The 16,640-nt window shown below is 48.5% G+C and overlaps 7 protein-coding genes across 7 annotated transcripts; 4 read left to right on the top strand and 3 right to left on the bottom strand.

Moving 5' to 3' along the window:
- Positions 1-1,207: 1,207 nt before the first annotated feature.
- On the top strand, positions 1,208-1,970 carry GIQ15_02797 (uncharacterized protein; the record flags this gene model as incomplete). The annotated part of the gene is made up of 3 exons (XM_033550214.1): positions 1,208-1,469; positions 1,524-1,741; positions 1,833-1,970. The coding sequence occupies 3 exons, from the start codon at positions 1,208-1,210 to the stop codon at positions 1,968-1,970; spliced, it is 618 nt and encodes a 205-aa protein (XP_033407375.1).
- Positions 1,971-3,816: 1,846 nt separating this feature from the next.
- GIQ15_02796 (uncharacterized protein) lies at positions 3,817-5,679 on the top strand (the record flags this gene model as incomplete). The annotated part of the gene is made up of 1 exon (XM_033550213.1): positions 3,817-5,679. The coding sequence occupies one exon, from the start codon at positions 3,817-3,819 to the stop codon at positions 5,677-5,679; it is 1,863 nt and encodes a 620-aa protein (XP_033407374.1).
- A 337-nt stretch (positions 5,680-6,016) lies between these two features.
- GIQ15_02795 (uncharacterized protein) lies at positions 6,017-7,241 on the bottom strand (the record flags this gene model as incomplete). Its single annotated transcript, XM_033550212.1, has 4 exons — positions 6,017-6,179; positions 6,240-6,577; positions 6,648-7,067; positions 7,146-7,241. The coding sequence occupies 4 exons, from the start codon at positions 7,239-7,241 to the stop codon at positions 6,017-6,019; spliced, it is 1,017 nt and encodes a 338-aa protein (XP_033407373.1).
- Positions 7,242-7,770: 529 nt separating this feature from the next.
- GIQ15_02794 (uncharacterized protein) lies at positions 7,771-8,082 on the top strand (the record flags this gene model as incomplete). Its single annotated transcript, XM_033550211.1, has 1 exon — positions 7,771-8,082. One exon carries the CDS (start codon positions 7,771-7,773, stop codon positions 8,080-8,082), a length of 312 nt encoding a protein of 103 aa, XP_033407372.1.
- A 2,968-nt stretch (positions 8,083-11,050) lies between these two features.
- On the top strand, positions 11,051-12,062 carry GIQ15_02793 (putative Phosducin; the record flags this gene model as incomplete). The annotated part of the gene is made up of 3 exons (XM_033550210.1): positions 11,051-11,713; positions 11,765-11,994; positions 12,047-12,062. The coding sequence occupies 3 exons, from the start codon at positions 11,051-11,053 to the stop codon at positions 12,060-12,062; spliced, it is 909 nt and encodes a 302-aa protein (XP_033407371.1).
- Positions 12,063-12,960: 898 nt separating this feature from the next.
- Positions 12,961-14,352, bottom strand: GIQ15_02792 (transcription initiation factor TFIID subunit 14; the record flags this gene model as incomplete). The annotated part of the gene is made up of 8 exons (XM_033550209.1): positions 12,961-13,049; positions 13,110-13,230; positions 13,281-13,412; positions 13,473-13,618; positions 13,684-13,835; positions 13,895-13,975; positions 14,163-14,203; positions 14,344-14,352. 8 exons carry the CDS (start codon positions 14,350-14,352, stop codon positions 12,961-12,963), a joined length of 771 nt encoding a protein of 256 aa, XP_033407370.1.
- A 911-nt stretch (positions 14,353-15,263) lies between these two features.
- On the bottom strand, positions 15,264-16,234 carry GIQ15_02791 (uncharacterized protein; the record flags this gene model as incomplete). The annotated part of the gene is made up of 4 exons (XM_033550208.1): positions 15,264-15,334; positions 15,413-15,541; positions 15,600-15,855; positions 15,923-16,234. The coding sequence occupies 4 exons, from the start codon at positions 16,232-16,234 to the stop codon at positions 15,264-15,266; spliced, it is 768 nt and encodes a 255-aa protein (XP_033407369.1).
- Positions 16,235-16,640: the final 406 nt, after the last annotated feature.

Below are 16,640 nucleotides of genomic sequence, written 5' to 3'. Positions count from 1 at the left end.
GCTTGTTCTCTTTTCGGCTCTAGGCCCTTTTTACGGACCAGAGTCTTGCTGGCCGCGTAGGTTTTCGCCGTTGTGGGACCACAAACTTATGCATGAAGTGAAGAGAAAAAGAAATAGAGAGAGCAGATTATGGCAGGCTCGGATGATCTCCTCAAACGATATAGGCTGGTTGTGCTCCTCCGCCTGTAGAAAGTGCGCCTTGTAATCCAAGGCGTTATCGGAATCCATTTATCTCGCGTTGATGAACCTTACATATGCGACTTTTATCCATAGTGGACAATCTCTTATTTAGGAACCAGATGTCCTTCTGGAGCTAGCTGTTCACCATCCAAAGACATGACGGTAGTTGCTTGCTTGGCGAAGTCGCAAACTTCCTCTGAACAAGACAACGACGTCAACTGCTGCCGTACCAACCATGCAAGTGCAGTTTGAGCTTCTACAACCAAGGTCTTTGCCCTGTGGGCTTCGATAAAGGAATTCCAAAAAGCGGATGCCTCTATGAGGGTCGATATGATTTTCTTGAGAAACTGTCCGTTGCAAAGTCGGTCCACGGCAGGTTCTCTCAAATAGGAGAGCAATTTAACTGCATGGCTATTGAGAAATTTCGCGGATACGTCGAAGCAGACACTTCGTTGGAGAGCTTCAGTGGCATGAGAGGCCGAGACGAGCGTTTCAACACACTGAAGACGGTCGCCTTGGTCGCAAATAGCTTCGAGGAACAGAATCGCGTCAGTGGGTTTCTTGATCTTCTTCCCACCATGCACGACCTGCTTGAAGTGCTCTGAGAGCCTGGCAGATCTGGCAGACATGGTGCAACTGCCTAGCAAGAGGGCCTTGAGTGCGAAACCAACCCTAGTGGTACTGGATATACCAAATGGTTCCTGGTTATTTGAATGCTCCTCAACCAGGAGTTGAAAGGTCAGCAGCAAGATGAGCCGCTAAAGGAATTGGCAATGACAGCAAAGATATGTCTCTAAAATATGCAAGTCAACAAAGCTTCTGCTTTTGAAACATGTTGATTTCTTTGAAGTACTACTGCAGGTTTTACTAGGGCCGGCAGTGTGCGTCTTGCTAGAATTTTCTGCGAAGAAGCAGGCGATTTCCGTTTGGCAAAGGCGCAATAGCCTTATATTACAAACTGTCTGAATTCTTTGTTTCCCAGAGAGGGTGAAATCTCAGAATATATTTCTTCACATAACTCCACAAAATGGCCCATACATCTTTACCATGGCGCCGTAGAGAAGCCAGTCGAGCCCGCGTGTCTACTCATCACCAAGATCCTGTATCTTTACAAGTGGATGCTCGCGAGGCCTCCCAGGGAACGAAACCTCTACCATATGGAACGCTGCTCCGAAAGATTGAAGATGGGAAGTTGTTCAAGTCTTCGGCCGAACCAAGGATTACAGGTTGCAATTATCTAGCGTCATACAGCTGGTCAGATAAACCTTCACCAACTGTCCTTATTTCAGGTATGAATTTGTCCTTGCACTTCGCTCGTATACCCTTGTTAAACATATATTTAGGAAAACCCGCAGCGTGGAACCCTCCTACTACTGCCCGGCAGATCAAGCCGGATACAGGGGAATACTTCCGGGATCTAAACGCTGCTAGGTATGCCGCACATCCTATGCAGCCAGCCGTGCAAGCGGTATTACATCAAAACCCTGTGCTTTCAGCCAGCGACGTCGATATCTTCACTTGCGCAAGCGTCCTCGGAAACCTGTCTCGATTCGTCCGTGGGGTAGAATTTACCTTTAGATTTGTCATGGAAGCAGTCGGAGACACCGTGTTTTTCGTTCGTCGAGAGAATTCTCCTACTCTGTTGATCCCAGACGTTCGAGGACAGCATTACGGGGCCAGACATGGAGGAGCACAATTTTCCTAGCTACCTTAACGAAGACGAGTCTGACTTAGACTACACGGCCTGCGATGCCGAGGGCTGTGGCTACTGTGGCCATTATAAGTACTGAAACTGGTCATTATGTTCCGTACAAAAAGGGTTGGACTTAGATTGGCTTGATCCTTGACCCTTAGCTTCGGTCTATGAACACGAATGCATCCTCAAGTTACATGCGAAGATCTCATATCATGTCCCCGTAACGTCTTCCATTCTATATATGGGGATCGTGTATATATTACTGCCAGTAACTAGGGGGCCTTGATGATAATTGGTAGAGGCCTTCGTGGATCCCCTTGCCATAACAGTACCGCGCTCGTTGATATCCTTCCGGAGGCCCTGCATTAAACTGAATAATCTGTTGATGGGCGTCAGGCTGAGGTGAATTAAGCCGCTTCTTGGATGTTGGCAGAGAGCTTGGTCCAGTATCTTCCTTGCCGGATTCCATTTGTGTCTTTAAGGGCTGATAGGCTTTAGCATCCGCGGTTTCAATAAGCTTGCTATTATAAACAGTTAGTTAACAGTCTTTACAGTTTCCTTGGTAGAACATACACCACTACATATCTCAAGTATATGTTTAGTACCAGGAGTACAGCCATCATAAGAGCAGCGCCATAGTGTATTATCTGCAAGTAGACAGGGTATACACAGGATAGATTTGTGGTGAATGCCGTGGTGTTTGATATGGTACATTGCATCTTGAGAGTACCTTCTGAGAGATGGATCTAAGGATGCCGGTATAGGGAGGGCTGCTGTAGGCGGAGAGGATGAAGAAGAGGAAGATGAAGAGGAAGAGAAGCGAATATATAATGATATCCCCTATCCCAGGCTTATCACAAACATTGAGCCAGCTGCTTGGTGGTATCAAAGGACTACCATTTCCTTTAGGCATCTTTCACTTTAACTGGATTCTTTCCGTCTTTTAGACCCTGTTTAGACATTAAAACCGGATCCTAGTATCTTCTAGGCGCTCATTCACTTGGTCTATAGAATGGTATAGTCACATCCATATATACTCCATGTATATACGCCATAGAACGATGCACTCCATACGGTTTGAGGTTTGGTCAGTCCATGGTCCATAGCCGAGGACTTTATAGTATATAGCTCAGAATATATCTGTTGTACTTCCAAGGCGTAGGGAGTATATTCCGGCAGACAACCACTGGTATATGTAGATCTCTGTAGAACCCAAGACCAGGGAGCAGTGTCTATCTGCCGCTGTGGCGTCTCTGATATCGGTCCCTGGCAGCCCGTTGAAGGTCTATATGGTCTATAGCGTCATCAAAGTGCGTCTGCGATCCGGCTCTTCCATACAGGCTGTGAGGTTAAGCCTGGCGGGAGGCGAGGGAAGGTAAGCTTAACTAAGAAACGGTTTCTTCCACTTCCTCCTCTTCCTCCTCCTCGCTTCTTTCTTTCTCCTTCACCAACAACTCCACGACAACGTTACGATACTCGGTGACCAGAACGTACTCGGAAGAGCTGGAAGAGCTGGCTGCCCGACGACGTGGCAGATATCTACATAGTTGCTCATCTCACATCCTCAGCTAGGCCCCCGCCTCCGTCCGTCCTGTTCCCGGAGCTGCCTTAGATCCCATCTCACCCACATCTCTAACCCGGAATACAAGCTATCATAACGAGTTCCTCCGTCAGACAAGTAGAAGGCTCTTCGAGGTCTCCCTAGAAAGATAAAAGCGTGGGTCTTCCGTCTTTCATACGTTACGGCTGATGGATACATCTCCACCATATACTTACCCACCACATCCTTGACTTGCTTCGTTGCCTTTCATCAGTCCCCTCCCAGGTCTATATGATACCTCAGATGTGTAGGCAGCTTCCTCTTTACAATAGCTAACCTTCTCGTGAGCCTCCAGTGTCCTCACCTCGTTGATAACCGCGCGGTTCTCGCTATCCAGACGATGACGTCAGGGCCCATAATGGAGACGGAGGAACGGTCTGCTAGCCCGATGAGCAGCAGCAGCTGGACGACCCTCGGGGAGTTTGATTCTCTCTCCAACGACGGGTCTGGACACGACAGCACAGATACCGCTTCTCTCATCGAGGGTAGCCTGGGAGACGATGTTCTCAGCCTTGACGGCAACGACGACGGAAGCGAACGCAGCTTCGCAGACATAGACGGGATCAGCAACTCCTCCGAAACACCGTCCCTCGTCACCCCATCCCTCACTCATACTGACGATGACTACAATGATGTTGAGCACGAGTATGAAGACGAAGACGAACATGAGCATGGGACCAATGTTGCTACGCCCTCCGGCTGGGGCTCGACTCCCGATTTGGCCCAGGACGAATATGAGGAAGACCAACGCGTGGCTGAAGAGAACAGAGTGTACATGCACTCTCACTGGGTTTCAACTTCCAGCCTGGACGAAGCCGAGTCCGAAGACGAGGACGCCCCGGAGGTGCAATACGTTTTCGGCGGGCAGGGAGGAGATATCTCCGATGTTCGGGCTGGCTGGAACTCAACGTCCACTTCTACAGAATTCACTCAACCGAATCGCATAACGGAAGCCGACAAAGCTGTGCTGAAAGAGATAATCGAATCCACCACCCAGGCCACTCCTCGAGGAAACATCACACGTCCTACTACCGCCGCTTCTGAGAAATGGAAGAATCGAGGGCTTAACAAGCCGGGCCAGGAGATGCCCTTCCTTATGAAAGCCAAGTCAGTAGTTGAGGCGCACGCAGATATTCTCATAGTTATGTTATTTTCCCTCATATTTGCCACGTTGATGACTATGGTGTTGGGATATGCCTGGCTATATCTCAAAGCCGGAATCGTCTTTGCCTTCCAAGGCTGCATGCAGCTATTTGGACTCTTTTCCGGGGCCCAGGAAGGCGCGTCTACAGGCAAAGTTCAAACAGCAGTCACACCCACTGCCACTCCAGTTATCTCTGTGAATGCTCCTGTATTCTCAACCTCACCAAAGGGCGGGTACATCTCCCCCGTCACTGTCCCGAAACTCCCAGATGTCGATTCATACCTCTTACAGTTGTCCTGGGAAATCCGGAGCCACAACGAGACAGAAGACGTCCAGGTTCATGCCGTCGGTGACAACCACGTAATTGTCCGGCTACCATCACGCCTTGCATCAGGGAAAAGGAGCTCAAAGTTCGATATCAAAGTAACCCGAGATAACAAAGATGTTCTCCCATTCGAGCTTTACAAACTTTTCGATGGCGTGTTTACCCTTCGGCTGGCTCCCGAGGATGCGTATGGCCCGATGAACGTCACAGTCTCCACAAAGTCAAAGCCATTGATCAACCAAACCACTAGCATTGATTTCGGGACTCCATGGTTGAAAGTAGCAAGCTGGAAAAAAGCTACCCAGTTACTGTCAAAGAATCTTCGTGAAGACTTCAACTTTGCCCAAACGGAATTCACAAAAATATACATTAAACTTACCTTGGACCTTCAAAACATCTGCGGTACGGTCTGTGGCGATACCAACCAATATACTACCAAAAACGGCTCATTTCGGCACGTTATCACAACCGCAAAAGGCCTATTAGCTAAATTAAGGGCCATTTCAGATAGCTTCTCACTCGACGACCTAATGGCAAGGGCGAAAATCTTGCAATATGATGCCGAAGACGTTGTCAACGCTATTTTGGCGGCCGCTCAAAAAAGCGCAAGGCAGATTCGAGCTCATGCCTTCCATTTTGATTTGAAGACTAAGTTCCGAGACATCTGCAAGCATCCAGCCCTTTCGGCTGCGCAGAGAAACGCAAGATCTTACTTAGCGAAGGTATTCAGATGACGAAACGAAATAATTAACTGAAAAATAAATCAATAAAAAGGAGACAGCAACGGCAACAGGGCCTATGCCTTGCTAAATCCTTGTGCATCATTCTTTTTCTTTATGTTCTAACTAGGTGTTGTCTTGATATTTAACGGTTATGGTGTCATGATGCTAACATATCTTCGGGTGCTTGGAATCAGTTCTGGGTGGGAAGGAGTTTATGTGGATCGGTTTGGGCCATTATGGGGAACGGGGTGTCATTTAGGGGTTTTCTATCTCAGGCTCTAGAACTATACCAAGAGCATCCATCACCTTCTATGATAAGCATGTTTCACTTCCATAGAAAGGGATACCATTATCGTTTCTCAATCTTATTAACCGGCGAAATAGGCACACCTGTAGCAAACCAGGATTTGAGATTCTCGAAGCATTCGAGCTCTGATAATTGATATGCACCATCCGTATATCCGCCGAGATGTGGCTGCACAATGCACTGGTCACTTTCAAGGAAGTACGGACTATTCGCCAGATTAGCTGTGAGAAGTTTCATGATAGAACGGCAGTTATAGCCTACGTACTTGATCGTCGGCTCATTGGAAAATACATCCAGCCCAGCCATCTTGACTTTACCTGATTTCAGGGCACTAATCAATGCATCTTCGTCAACAATCCGTCCTCTAGCTGTGTTAACGAAGTAAACGCCATCCTTCATTTGATCGAATGCTTCTTTCCCTATTAATCCCGTAGTTGCGCTGTTTAGAGGGCAATTGACCGATATTATATCTGAGCTAGAGAGCAATTCGCCGAGAGTCGAGCAGTAGGTAGCCTTATATTCTGCTTCGACGTCAGCGGAGAGACGGCTTCTATTGTAGTACTTTATCTTCATATTGAAAGCAGCAGCCCGTTTAGCCAAATGCTATCCATATCATTAGCACATCTTCCACATTTCATATAGAGGTATCAAAAGTGATGGATGGAAGGAATACCTTTCCGATACTCCCCATGCCAATAATACCCAGAGTCATGCCTCGAGGAGACCTGGAGATACCAGTGACCTTCTCTCTCCATAATCCTTCTTTGGCGGACCGTTCAGCTACAGAAGCATTTTTCAGAATCGCCATGATCAGGAAGATGGCCATGTCTGCTGTACATTCTGACACGGCGTTTCTAGAATTACAGAACCAGGTTCCATTCTCGGTCATCCAGTCAACGTCGAACTCGTTGTATCCCGCAGAAGCAGAGGCAATGATCTTGCAATGCGGGATCAACGGTTTGAACATCTCTTCGTCAAACGGCTCGAAGACTATCGTCCCCATACGGACAATGACGGCGTCGAATGGTCCATCTTTACGCACGCGGGCGGCCAGCTCGGGAACGAGACCAGCGCGATCCGGGGACGTCAGGGACTGTTATCGTAAATCATTAGATGGACTGGCCTTCTTCTCTTTCGCTATTCCACGTTGGTGGCTTGGGGGACATATTACATGGAGCTCAAACTTGGTCTGAAAATCGTCTAGATATTCCTTATCCGTGAACTCCGGATAGCTCAAGCAGAGCACTTTTGGCCTCTGCTGGGCCATTTCGAATGGAATTAGAACAGTCTAGTCTTTATTATATTATTCCGTTCACAAAGGAGAAGTTTTATGCAGAAAGAAGATATGTTCCGTGATCCAAGGAATATACGGCAATGGGGATACCTCGCCGGCTAAAACCCGCGGGGCTATTCTTCCGTTCGTATTTGCCATGAATATGAAACTCATGGAGTCAGCGAATAACTTCCTTAGGTCAACAGGCTCGTCTTTCGGTTGATTTATTGCCATCAAGATTATTTGACAAAATTGGGGCTAGGGGCTCTCTAATTGTCTAGTTAACTAGCTGTCGCTTCATCTTTCGTTAATTGCCACCGACCAACAAAGCTAGAAGGAATAGTAAGAATGTGAAATCGTCTAGTATTGTCTTGAACTATTGCGTTAACGGCATCTAGGTGAATTTTCCAGGCGCGGCCAATATAGCCACCCAATCGCCATGGCTTCATATGGATAAACGCTTGCCTCTCCGTGTTGGATATCAAACGGTATATCAGAGCAACATCGAGCCTCACCTAACACCATGGCTCAGAATACACTCGCCGTCAACAATCTATCGACTGGCCATCTGGATGCCTTTACCCAAGCTCTCAATCGCATCATCTCCACAGATCATGCTAGAAATACCATTGCGCAAATTGTGAGCGGCAAACCAGCTCGTTATATGGCCTATGATGCTGAGACTCGCAAGTTACTCCCTGCTCCAGTCAGGGTCTCCGGCCCATCCAAAGAAGACTTTGAAATAGCCAAACGGTTTCAAGAGGAGTGTAGAGCGGATATGCTCGAGGTCAAGTCCTCATTGAGCCTCTACAAATGCGCCCCTCTTAAAAACTGACGGCAGGCTTCTAACATAGCATCTGCCTAATCTGGCTCAAGCATATCAAAACACGGCCCTGGACTCCAGAGAGTTCAGGCTTCGTTTACTGGAGATAACGGCCGTTGCATTCCATAATGTAGCTGCATCCTTGTGGTCTAGCTGTCGCCATGATACCCAGCTTAAGCCGGACGATGACCAGCCTGTAATACATCATCCGATTATGAAGTCGCTTGGCCTGCCGCCTCCTGCGCCGCCTCGTCGTTAGCCAACCCGTCTACAGCATCCAGACTACACGTATTACGAGCAGTATCCCTGTGGTATTGCGGACATGGTTAGATACTGGGCATAATTCAAAGTATTTGGAGGGATAATCGTATTTGACCGAGGGGAATCTGAACAGGAGGTGAGCCCTGCCTCTAAAACCCTCATAATATAGGTTATCAGCAGGGTCTAATTCATCTTCTCAGGCACTCGATGCCTACGTCCACCCGAAAATCCCGTATAAGATTTACCAACTTTCAGATGTGCAGCTCAAGTCGTTTGCAGATTTTGCAGTCGTCGTCGATTAATCAGGTTCATCCCCCGGCCTGCCCATCCCTTTCGTCACTAAAAAGTATGCACCTCGATTAGACCCAGACTACTCTATGGAGAAGCATATCTTTCGTGACAAGTATGAGCGCAAGCCATTGTGGATGCTTAGGAAGCCGGGCTATACGCAGCAGCGGCCAACTAGGCTGGAAGATTATCCAGAGGCAGTCGATTTCCTGGAGAGGATTAGAAATGGGGAGGAGCCGTGAGGAGTTGTATATTCCGTGTGGGTTCAGGCTATATCGTTCGGTCCATCATGTTTGATATACTCCTAGTCGATTTCGGGGCGGCCGGGAGGTTGTACAGTAAAAAGTCGATATAACGAACCAAATGAGCCAGCCAAGTGACTTCGCCGCTGCGAGGCTTTGTTATATCGAACAGCTGAATGAAATCTTTACCGATTCGATGAGACCAGACGAGTAACACTGCATTCCTCCTGCTCCTCCAGATCAACGTTTTAACTATGAGCCAATTATGCAATCAAGACCATATGTAAAGAAAGTCACTCCATACGGATGCTCCGTAGCGAATGGGTAACCTGTACCGAATCCTTTGAGGTGAACTCGGCGGATATTTCCATCATCTTTGACGGAACTAACGGTTCGTAGGCCACATGGAATACTCGCCGTGCCTCGGAAAGAACTGGCCTGCATATCAGGACTCTGCATGTATAGTACAGGATGTTATAGATGTGAAGACAACGTTGAAACAACCAACGCATGTTCCATGCAGGTACTCCGTATGCAGTAGCTATACTCCGTGATGGCACGATATAACAGATAACCTGGGGAATAGTAATAGCTCAGCGTTATAGTATGGTGATGTGATGCTGTACATAAGAGTTGATCGATGCTGCAAGTCAGCGATCTCAATCAACCGCGTGTATCAAGACGGCATTGCATGGTATAAGGACAGGGTAAAAGAAGCCGGCCGACCTGGCGAGAAGGAGCCGGAATCATACTTTATTGTTTCCATTGATCTAGACTGCGGCATTGCTGATACATCAGTCAAAAGTCTGTTTGTCTCTTAAGCCGGCAAATAACGACCGTAACGTGTTTATTGAGGTTTGGCTCCGGAGCCAGGCCTGTTTATTGCTAGGGTGAACGAAAAGGGGCGCCGATCAAAGAGAGAAAGAGAGATGCATCTGCATCTGCATCGTCGAGGATCGTGGTGTGATGCCTGCCCGATGCCTGTCTGTCTATGCCTGTCCGTACGCCGTCCCTTCTTTTTAGCTGGAGATGCCCTGCTCTATAGACATGCCTGGAGATGCCTGCAAGATACGGAATATGCAGCACATTATTCCGCTGCATCGTGGGACCCCGAAGCACAACTCTGTATAGGGTTCTAGCTCCCCGTTGACTTCGCTAGCTCGTCCATAGTCTGCGTTTGTTCGATCCTGAAACGAAGCCACGCGACATAGCCCCTGGCCCGAGATGCTGATGGCGTCAGGAAGGATGATTAAACACTTTAAACAGTTTTCCCTTCCGGCCGTCTCGATCCACGTGGAATAGGGCATCATCCTGAGTTCTTCAGCTCGCATCAAAGTAACTTTTGATAACCTTGATAACTTTGATATGGCCAGACATCCACCATCCGTAGCATTCTCCATATCCGTAGCATCCGTACCGTAGATGAGAGACCTTGGGCGACGGTATCGGCCATATTCGAGGATAGTTGGACCGTATCAGCCCTCCATGTGCAAGACGGGCCATCCGAGATCATCAGTCACTGCGTAAGCCCATTTTCCTTTTGCGACTCCCTTTCCTTTTGCCTATTCCGTGTCGTCGTCGCCCATGTTTCATCCTGAGCGTCCATCGCAGCCCGATCTGTCGCCAGCCACGCGAGCGCTCTGTCCCGAAGGCGCCCAGTTAACGAGATATTAATGGAACAGGGAGAAAAGGGGAATAAAGCCCGGTGGTGGATACGAGCCTTCAAGTCGCCTTGCCCCTGACTTTTGGCATTTCCTCTCTGAAACAGCCTCTTTCTCGCTGAAAATTTGCACCTGAAGCGTGATCGTCCTCGTCTTTCGTCTTCTCACGCCATAACTAGCAGAATTAGCCTGGAATTGGCCGATATCGAGTCTTGGTTCCCTGTATCATCCTGAAGCCCAACCGCCTAAAACATCCCATTGGCCGCCCTCCCCCCCATAAAAAGGGAGAAAAGGAAGAAGAAGAAGAAGACAAACAACCCGAGGTTCACCAGAAGATACACACGAGAAGAACAAGTCCTCAAGCCCTGACGCAAAGCGCAGAAAAACGGCGCCAAAGAGTCGATCGCTGTTAGCAGCGTGTTAGTAGGAAAATATAATACCCACCATCTCGTTAACCACGGTTCTGCGGTTGATATATATCTTCGCCCTCCTCCCACCCCCCGCGACCCCCTTTATACGCTCTTCACCATGTCTCTTGCCCAAGACGAAGCCGACGCCCTCCTCAACCGCAAGGAACAGCCTGCTGCCCATCCTGAAGACCTCGCCCACTTCTCCGGCGACGAAGACCATCACGATACCGACGACGAACGCAACGAGAAGCGCACCAACCGCATCCGCGCCGCCGCCGGTTCAGACTCAGACGAAAGCGATATCGACTTCTCCAGCACCATGGTGTCCAAGCCAGCTGCCTACCACATCCCTTCCACCGTCTTCGACGCCAATACGGGACCCAAGGGCGTCATCGCCGATGCGCAGTCCTACGAGCGCGCGAAGAAGCGCTCCTTCAGACGAACCCTGATGGGCTCCGGCGCGTTCGACTACAGCCCTTTCTCCAAGGGATCTGCCCCCAACGCCAGCGAGAAACAGAGCCAGAACAGCAGTAACAGCAACTACATCCGCCGTGGCTCCAGTGCCGACGGGTCCGGCGAGGAGAGCGACGAGGACGAGCGGTTTATGCGCCAGTGGAGAGAGGCGCGGATGATGGAGCTGCAGAACAAGTCGACTCGACGGGTCAGTCCGAGCAAGAGACGGTATGGCAATGTTGATACCGTCGATGCGAACGGCTACCTGGATGCCATCGAGAAGGTCACTCCGGGCACCGTCGTCGTCGTCTGCATATATGATCCAGAGGTTGGTCATATATCACTTCTTCTTATATCTATTCTTACTGACAGGTTGTAGTCTACCGAGAGCTCGATAGTAGAGGACTCTCTCACCTCCCTCGCACGCAAACAAGCGACCACACACTTCGTCAAGCTGCACTATGAGATCGCCGAGATGGACCATATCACCGCCCCGGCTCTCATCGCCTATCGAAACGGTGAAGTCTTTGCTACCATCATCGACGTCCTCAACCAGCTACCTAATGGTCGTGGCTGCAGCTCATCCAGCATAGAAGACTTGCTTATGCAGTATGTTCTCCTTCTCTCTTTTACCACGGCCGTCTACTAACACGCTTTACAGACACAAGGTCCTCTAGACATCATCTATTTCCGCTGTCAATTTCCTTAGACTATCTTTTACGCCATGACTGCTATTTCAACTCACGTACCCATGCATTACCTGTAGCACCACTCATATAATGTTTTCTCTTTCCAACATACCCATCTCCTTTTTTCAGTCTCCCTTTTTTCTTCTTTTTATCTGGGAAGTGGATAGCGCGGGTGCACTTGGTTGGCTCAGGGAGGTGTTTTCTTTCTCACCTTGCATTCTTTACTCCGGCAGTATAGAACGTGATACCAAAACGCAGGGAGGGGGTTTCGGTTTCGGTTTCTTTGTATCTTTTTTTCCTTTATCCCTTAATTTCGCATTTAATTTTCTAATTTTCTACCTATTTCCTTCTATTCATGTCTTTCCTCTTGTCTGCTACCTTGATGATTATCCCCAGGTATAGATAATCCTTATGAAATTACAAGCTCCTTTTTTTAAATTATCTGATAGCTTCTACCTATGGATAATACCTGCTCGAGTTTGGATAAAATATTTAAAAGCTCAGGCGTACAAACATCGTAATAGCATACCGAGGAACATGACAACAACCGCGAAAGCCCCAGGTAATCATAGACAATAAACGATAGACGTCGCTGCTGAGTGTTCACGGTTATCGGCTTCAGGATAGAGAAGCACAGGGTAAGGTACAGATAATATAGTGAGGATAACAGCATAGGGTACTAAATATGCAAAAAAAAAAAAAGATAGAGCCCAAGTTTCGAATTGTCAACATAAATCAAGTCTTCGTCCGGTTTGTAACGCCACTTTTAGATGCCAAATGGTTCGGGGTCGGGTGGGTTTCGTTACTTTGCTCCGTTCCTCCCCCCTTTCACCATGTGTCTCAAGTTCTTCCCCAAGGTGGTTCGTGTTCTAAACGTCATGGTGGATCATACTACGCCCTTTTCCTGTGTGAAGTCCCAGAGCATTCTTATCAGAGCATCGGGGAGGGTATATAAGTCGACGTGGAATTCTCCCTCTATACCGAACGACATGGTTTAGTCACAGGCCACCAGGGTAGTATATCGGGCGTACTTACGTTCAATATCATTCTTGGTATACGAGTCCGAGGACTTGTTGTCATGCACCATCTGGACAACCTGAAGCAGGTCATCTTCTCCTAGCTTCTGTAGACCATCCGCTAACTTATCCATATCGATCTGTCAGGGGTGTTAGAAGATGTCACACTCGATGAAAGTAGGCAACTTACGTTCTTATCCACTCGCTTCTTCTTCTTGGACACCTCATCTTGACTTCGCTTCTTCACACCATTCTCGTCACCTGGGACAGGTCCCGAATCACGCAGTTGGGCCAGGAGTTGTGACTTTGGGTTTTTGAACGTCTATAATAGGGGAGACTTAGTAACGCAATAAATAGATAGGATAAAGAGAATAATACATACAATTACATGCTTTGCTTCATACTTGTTAGACTGGAAGTTCAGGTCATGCGTAATGGTATGGTCTTTATCAGCTGCAGTCAAGACAATTTGCATATCAAATTCTCCCCATCCATCCTCTTCAATTCTGAACGGAGGAGCTTTTATAGCTATCGAGGAATTGCGGTCAGAAAACTGCAGCAACTAAAAAAGAGAGATAGAAGGGAGAACATACCCTGGGTAGCTCTGTCTCCAAAACTGGGATGTAGCTTGTATGTTACTTTTGGGAATAGGGATGCAGGAATAGTCTCTCCATGCTCGTTGAGGAGGAATATCTCGACAGACCAACGGCGGAGTGGAAAGCCTTCGATACCGGAATTCGGGTCCCTATATGCCGTAAATAGTATATCTCGTTAGCTAACCTGTTTGTTCCCCCTGAGTCTAACGTGTGGTCTCTCTTGGAGGGTGTGAAAGCCCGGCGCATCGTCGACGGCAGCATATAGTCGCAGTCGTCACCACCGCCCACACTATTCCATGCACGCAGCAACAAGCATGATGCGCCAGGGATCAAATCTCATCTAGCAGAGGATGAAGCCACCGCCGTCTTCCCCTCGCGCCATCACCGGCTATTCACGCCTTTCGAAACTTCCCCCAATATATGAAACGGCAGACGTGATCGCAATAAACCGAATAAAGAAAAAGGAGTATACGAACGATATACGCTGCTCCGTGACGATTTTAATCGTGCGCTTGACCTGTTAGACGCGTAGGAAACGGGTCAGCATTGTCTCTCTAAGCTGGTCGACGCCCCCAACCGCAACGCGACTCGGACTGGACAAACGGATTGCGAGCAGGCGGGGACTGGTACGATGTCAAAGGACGGCAGGGGACTTACGTCTGGCATCTTGAGCTTGCTTGCCCGTGTTGCTCTGGCAGGGTGTTAAATGTGGCTTGCAGGCGTTGTTGATAGAGGGTTTGTTCGTGATAAAGAGGACTGTGGGCGGGGAGGATCGAGCAGGGCGCCTGGGGAGACAGACGGTCTTTCACAGGACACTCTGGTGGCGGTATTAAAGAGAGGAGCCCTCACGGCGAGAAAAAAAGAAACAGAGAACAGGAAGTACTCGTATATCTACTTCCTAGCAGTACTGGCTCCTCTCGCGCGGTAATCTTAGAGGTTTTTTGGTGGTGGTCAAAGACTTGTCTGAGGTAATCACGGCCAAAGAACGAGATCGAACCAACCAAACGTTAAGAGATGTTCAAGTCGCAGTCTCCTTCACTATATATAATTACTGCATATTTAAGTACGAAGTAGATAGCATTCTAGAGGACACGGTAACCGCAGGGCTGGAATTGTTACGACGGGTTCTTCCCAAAGTACGTGCCTCGTAGAGCAGAGAGCACATAGGTTGGCTATCATCCGCTTTTATGACGGCCAGACGCTCCCGGGGACAGTAAATGAGTCCCCCTGTACATAGGATAGAGATCTCGTCGGGAGGGCATTGCAAGAGCATTGCGAGGGCATTGTGTTAGGGCAAAATGGGTTCATAGATATGGTATGGTGGGATTGGGTGGGCTGTAAGGGATGATCTTTAGTTTCTAATAAGAGTGCGACATGGGGGGGAATGGGGCTCGTGAAAGATGACGGCATAATAGCAGGAGTTCGTATCTGCTAATCGTCAGATGCAGGAAGGGACATGGTGGCTAAACGGTTATATTTCGGTGTGGGTTTTGTTTTTCTTTTTGTTTTTTAATGTAATTGCTCCTCTCTCCAATTATCCTTAATCCAAGGGTATACTAGTAGCGGGGAGACTCGATTTAGTCTTTGCCGAAAAGTAGAGCGTTCTCTTCTTGGGCCTTTTCGAAGGCTTCCTTGAAAAGGTTCGCGTCTAGAGATATAGTTAGTATCGAACCTTGTATATACTAGCTGTTCAGGGGTGATATATATAGAAGAGAGGCAAACTCACTCTCGCTGTTGGCAAAGCGGATAGCCAGGGTTTGGGCCTCGGGCTCGCCCTCGCTGACATCCGCAGCGGCGTTCCACACCCAACTTCGATCACTACCGACGTTTGGCGACAGCTTCATATCAGGCACAACTGTAACGGGTTAGTACCTTCTACAGCATAACATATATAGATGTATATCATATCTTACCGTAGTGGTTGGCGCAGACCTTCAGGGTCTTATCTCTTCGCATAAGCAGTCGGGTCTTGTGGTTCTCCTTGTGTTTCAACAACTTGATATCACCGGTTCCTCGCTCCTTCCACTCCTTGGTTTCCCGATCGAATCTGAAGAGTTTGGCGCGCATCTTAAAGGTCTGCTCCTCGAGCTCTTCGTTGGTCTTGATTTCGACCTTCTCAGTCAAGTGGATGACGGGCTCAAAGTGCACGTCTGGCTCGGCTTCGACGTCCTAAAAGGGGTATTAACAGTTGCAAACACAAAGGTAAAAGTGCAACGGGGTAAAAGTGACAACTCACATCGGCGTCATCGGCCTTTTTCTGCTTGGAGGAACCAGATGGCTCATCGGCATCGTCTTCTGGCTGCTCCTTTTTTTCCTTGGGGGGACCGCCGCCAAACATGGAAAAGACCGAGTCCGTGGTAGCGGGTTTGCTCTCCTCGGTGGCGGCAGGCTTGTCACCCTCTACGACAACGAAATCATCGACCGTCTTGGAGGCATCTTCGGCCGTCTTCTCGGTCGTGGTGGTGGTCTCTTCTTTCTTTTCCTCGGCCACGGTCTCTGGAGGGGCAGTGGTGGTGGGGTCGGTCTTTGGGTCGGCGGCGTCAGACATGATGGGCAGAGTGAAGATGCGTAGGCGGGCGAGTGATATATAAGTATACAGGCAGCGAGATATATCGTCTAGCAGAGAGAGAGACGCTGGCAGCAGTTGTTGGCTTGACTCTCGGTGTTGGAGGGCGAAGAGAGAGCAAAAAAGTGTGGGTTGGTGGAGGGAGGTTTGTTTGGGACTACTCGTGCCTCCGCGCTACCAACCTGCCTGTTGGTGCGCCCCAGCGTAACGATAATATCAGCGCAACGATAATTTTAACCAAAGCATCAACTTATTAAATTCATCCACACCCAACTATGCACTATATAGTGTTATTTTGGTTGCCTTCGAGATAGTTAATCGTATCTCTATCTTCGTTATATATAATACCAAACTCTTGATGCCAAGTTGGCCGATCTGCTTGGTGTTT

The sequence above is a fragment of the Arthroderma uncinatum genome, assembly GCF_011692745.1.
Source record: "Arthroderma uncinatum strain CBS 119779 chromosome Unknown scaffold2, whole genome shotgun sequence".
Classification (NCBI taxonomy): domain Eukaryota; kingdom Fungi; phylum Ascomycota; class Eurotiomycetes; order Onygenales; family Arthrodermataceae; genus Arthroderma; species Arthroderma uncinatum.
This window is presented reverse-complemented; position numbering and strand designations above follow the sequence as displayed.